The sequence below is a fragment of the Solanum tuberosum genome, unplaced genomic scaffold (genome assembly GCF_000226075.1).
Source record: "Solanum tuberosum cultivar DM 1-3 516 R44 unplaced genomic scaffold, SolTub_3.0 scf00317, whole genome shotgun sequence".
NCBI lineage: Eukaryota > Viridiplantae > Streptophyta > Magnoliopsida > Solanales > Solanaceae > Solanum > Solanum tuberosum.
In genome coordinates this window covers 524,383-529,835 of record NW_006239259.1, presented here as the reverse complement: position 1 = coordinate 529,835, position 5,453 = coordinate 524,383, and the positions used below count along the sequence as shown (strand labels likewise).

Below are 5,453 nucleotides of genomic sequence, written 5' to 3'. Positions count from 1 at the left end.
ACTTCCCTCTCATGTTCTGTGCCTTTTGTTTTTCCTCTTTAAACTTGTAGCTTTCAAATTTCGAATATGGATAACTTATTGATTCTATATTTATTTTCTATCTATAAATTATATGAATAAAGTCTTACGAATTGATAGGTCGATACATATTATCGTAAGTTTGTATTGATATTTGTCTCAAATTAGTCATTTATGACTTTATTAGAAGTGCGTTAACTACTAAACAAAGTTTAAAAATTATCGATAATAGCTTCAACGAAATTGATTTACTGATGATAACTTCAAAGGAATTGATTTTAAACATTACAATGTGCCCCTCATTTGGTGTTTCTTGACGCACATTAAAAAAATATTATCACTTCACACGATTTACATAAAAAAATTATTGTTCTAACGAATCTATAAAAATTCACATCCAAATACAACAAAATGCGTTTCTAAGTTCCTACGATGTAAGATCCTGGACAAACGCTCTTACGCTAACCAGCTAAAAACGAAACAAGTCCATTCAGCTTATTGTAGTGAAATAATAAAAAAACTGCTAGACATACATTTTGGCCAATTACTCTGCCTTCTTGTCTGCGTGTTTTGTTCTGTTCATAGCTTGTGAGTGCTTATCTTCAGCCAACTTCGAATTAACCTCACTCCTCTCCCTGAAGTACCTCTCGAAAGCCCGTGGAAGAAATTGCGGAATCAAGAAACCAAACAGATTGATCGAAAAATACGCCAGATTAGCCACTGCCAGTCCCTTCCCAAACCAGTACCATGTCACATCCTGAAAACAATAATAATAATAATAATTAAAAAAAAAAAAAAGTACTTTAGTTACAAATATTTCATGGAATTAGTTTCTAAAAGATTTGATACAATCAATTAATTTTTAAACCAAAAACACATCCGCGAACAAATCCGTTAATTTGATACCTATATGCAAGGCATTATAGATGAAGTACCTTGAGTTGTGCATTTGGGGGCAAAGTCTTGTTGATCCACACATCTTGTATCCAATCAATCAAGACAAAGATCCTTCTAACTGTATAAAGCAGGGGAACCAGTGCTCTAATCGGCGGAGAAAAGAGGGACAATCCACTTATAATATTCTCAGTTAGAATTTGAAAAGAAAGCAAGAACAAATGAGGAGTGGCAGAGCGAACCGCATGTTGATCACCCCTAGCAAATCCACCCAAAACATATGCCAATGGCAAGAACAATCCAACACTAGTACCAGCAACCATATAAAGACGGAAAAACCGACTGCCCTGAAATAATATTTCGTGGGAACTAGAAGTAGTTGTGCCAAGTGATGGAAACGCAAATCGCGAAAGAAGCAAAAGATATGCGGATGCAAGTGCTGGGAAAATTAGATCAAGTAATGGTACAAGACCACTAGCGGAGAAAACCATAATGAAAGCTACTAATTGTAGCTCAATTACTCGAAGTGATCCCATTACACCCACACCACCTTGTTGTCGCTCAGGCTTTCTTGCTGAAGATGTCGTCTCATCTGGACCCGTAGCTAAGGTTACCCCTGACATTTTAATTGCCTTCAGATTATAAGTTTCCTAATTTTTTTTACCTGTAATCCAAAACATAAAAATCTTTTAATCTTTATGTGATTAAAAAAAATTACTATGTATAGTTGATTGCAAGTAGCTTTAATCTATTAGCTATTTACTTATAAACATGCATTGATGGGATCCAAAAATAAACGGCAAGTAATTTGTACTGATGGTGGGCTAAGATTATTTTTTCCTCTGAAGTTGTTTTTTTAGGGGCAACAAATATGCACGTTACCAAAGAGGGCTAAAGCTTTCACTAACATTAGTTAATAGTTATCGGATGCTATAGGTTTGAAGAACATTTAATAAGGAGTGTTAATGTCTTTATCAACATTAATTAATTATTATCAGATTCAATGTCGCTATATACTTTAAAATTATTTAAAAAGACTGCTAATTGTGCAGTAACTAATTGCTGCTAAAGATGAGTTTTTGATGTAGTTCATGTTATTAAACAAAATTGCATGTCTTAACACCTGTGCTTGGTGTAGGGAATTGAATCTGAAACCAGAGTGAATTGTGTCATCAAACAATAGCAAATTCCATTATTTTGCATCAGCAAATCATTCAAAACTATCTTTTATATGAGAAAAAAGATGGATATTGTTACTTTCTTTTCTGCAATTAATTATGATAATGATATAGATTCTACTTAGTGATTCAATTAAAGTATACGAAAACCATCCAACTGACACATGTTGAAAATTGTAAAAGCAACAAATATTCCATTTCTAACCAAAAGAAGAAAAAAAACATAGCAATAATTAATTAAGTAGAGAAAAAAGAATCATTAAGAGTAAAGCGTTGTGGATTTGAATAAAACCAAGTTTGAATGCTTTGAGAAATAGAGGAAAATTGAACTCACAGAAGCAGAAGAGGGGCCAGCAATTGCAGACTGTGTTTTTTTTTACCTTACAAGAGAGACAAGGAGATTGATGAATTTTGTTTTGTGAGATTTTCTCATATCCTAGCAGTTGACACGTGTAATAGTTTCTACGTGTGTAAGGGTGTACGTGGAAGTCTCTAAAAAAAAGCTTAGTACCGTACATCACTACTCACTAGCATGCACATCCTTTTATTTTTTAGAACCAAAAGGAAGAAAGCATACGAATTTTTTTTTATTACAATTACATAACAAGATTTTATTTTAAATAGCAAAAATTTAAGGAAACTATTCATGTATCCTGTGATTTAAATAGCAAAAAATATTTTTTGTTTTTAATTTTCTTTTAAAAAAGAATGATCTATTTTAACTAAATGTTATAATTTTAAATTAAAATTATATTAAATGTATCAAAACAGAGGCGTATTCAGAATTTCGGTAAGATGGGTGCACGATTACGAAAAAATGCTTCTTAAATATAAATTTTGATCAGTTTTGATTTTTAGGTACTTAATATGAACCATTTAAATTTTAAAAATTATAGGTCCAAAATATATAATACTACTACTTTTAAATTTTAATATACACATTTGATTTAATTATATAAAAAAATTATAGTGCTAAATTTTTTAAAGAATTTTCAAAGTAACACACTGGAAATTTTTGAAAGATTTAAGAAAAATTAGTTGAAACGCCAAAAGTGTAACCGATAACCACTTGGAGAAGTGTTACTCAAAAACAGAAGATAGATATAAGATTTAAATTTCTATCCTCACTCAGAGAGGTGCACCTATCATCATCATATTATATTATATGATACTTTGAACGTGGGTTCACATATCTATATTTAAATATTTTTTTAACATATAACACTACTATATATGATCTAGAGAGGGGAGCATGGGTTCACGTGAACCCACGACACCCCCTCTAGATACGCCCCTGTATCAAAATATTCTTAAATCTTAAACATGTGTGATACGCATATAGAAAGCTGAGTTTAAAGTATAACTAGAAAAGAAAATCATTTTTTTGAAACACACCAAGAAAAGTATGTCCTTTTTGTTAAACGAAGTAGTTATTTTACATAACGTAATCTTTACCATTTGAAAAGGACATCTTTCTTTGGTTTTACATCGATTAATTTTTAGTGTTTCTATTGATATTGGATATTAATATTTTTGGTTATCTCTGTCCCTTAAACTCCTTCACAAGTTCACAACTATGAGATAGATTGAACACTTGACTTTCAAATGCAACACCATGAAATGATACACCTTAAATATCAAGTACTCTCTCAATCGTATATACATGATACTTCTCGAAAATACATTGAAAGTTCGTGACTCATAGGAGACACCTGAGGTCCATACACCGACATGAACGATCTACACATACTCAATCTCATGTCAATGTATATGTATAATATAATATCAATAAAAGGGAATAATGATGCACCTCAATCAATCAATTATCGATATGACATATAATCACCTCAACTACCATAAATATGTGGGTTCAATAAGAAACACAACTACACAAAAGAAACTAAGTCATTAATATATCAGCTAATGCTCTTATGCTTTGACATTCTTTGATTACAATCCATCATTCTATAATAATAAATTTATATTTATAACACCGGTACTCGTACCAATGCTCATCACACCAATGGTACGAGACCCTCATCTTTCTCCCTCACCCATTGTCTATTCTATTTTTAATCTTTTATTAGAAAAACTTTATTCAACAAAGTCTGAAAGTTTTAACACACCTCGAATGCTAAATATGTGTCATGAATCTTCAAGATTTTTCCTTTCCCTTTTGTAAAGTTTCAAAACATTCCCAATATATCAAATATACAATGTTCATAAGCAAATGAGTCCATAAACACTCATATTACTATATGTCTAGCCTAGACCCAAAACTCACCCAAATCTATAATTAAATTCATAAATCTCATTGTCAACTAATATGCAAAGTCTCATAATATTAAACTATAAGCCTAAGGTTAAATCTCAATTCCTCTAAACATTACAAATTTGTTACTATTCATATAATACAATATACCTAACATTTACTTAACTATATAAATATACCAAATCATAAATCATAATGTGACAATAATAAGAAAAGTAAGTCAAATTTCGAACTATTCACTGAAAGACCACGATCTCCAAACATCAAATCCCTACGCCCTATATCACTGAATATCCATTATAATTAGTCATCATATAAAATTAACCATTAAACAAAATAGTCACACCATATCCAGGGACCCATGTCGAATCAACAACCAATTTCAATTCAATTACACTTTCTGTTCAACCCAACCAATTGATGACAACTATTTTTTTTCAAACTTCCACCACTACATATACTACTAATAATATCATCCAACCCAATATAAAACTTACCCTAAAAGGGGTTTATTACATTAAAGTGAGCTTTTCTCTCTCTTTCGATAGAAGCCGCACGTTCCCCTTTTTTTTTTCTTCGGTTGTGACCCATATATTTAACTCCACATAGTTTAATTCACTTTTATTCATGACTAAGTGGCATAGGGTGTTAAATAAATTATTAACTTAGCCCACTAATCATCAATTAAATTAATTCTCTAAAATTATCTGTCAATTAAACAATCATAGTTACCAAATAGTTCAAATATTTTCATTTAAAGAGTCCTTTATGAATAAAGAAATCCTAGTGTTGAAAACGACCTAAATGGTCATTACATTAGGCGTAGTCGAACTAAAGGGTCGTTACATTAGGTGTAGTCGAAGTAATTTGCCTGTTAATGGAAGTAGGTGATGTTTTATTTCAAGTGACAAGCTCAATGCTACAACTCTTTCCCTGGATGTCCTGACATATTGTTGGAATATATACTATTAACCATGTGTTTAGATATAGTATTTATTATAGAATAATTATTTATTCATTTTTAATAGATCATATAGTCGTTTATGGTGTCTGTTTACTTATATAGTAGATGATTTAATGTGTAGAGTTTA

The 5,453-nt window shown here is 31.0% G+C and overlaps 1 protein-coding gene across 1 annotated transcript; it reads right to left on the bottom strand.

Moving 5' to 3' along the window:
- Nucleotides 1–328: 328 nt before the first annotated feature.
- Nucleotides 329–2,466, bottom strand: LOC102598111 (uncharacterized). The gene is made up of 3 exons (XM_006360854.2): nt 2,425–2,466; nt 954–1,576; nt 329–775 (listed from the first exon to the last, which is right to left on the bottom strand). Exons 2-3 carry the CDS (start codon nt 1,533–1,535, stop codon nt 563–565), a joined length of 795 nt encoding a protein of 264 aa, XP_006360916.1. The 5' UTR covers nt 1,536–1,576; nt 2,425–2,466; the 3' UTR covers nt 329–562.
- Between the last annotated feature and the right edge of the window lie 2,987 nt (nt 2,467–5,453).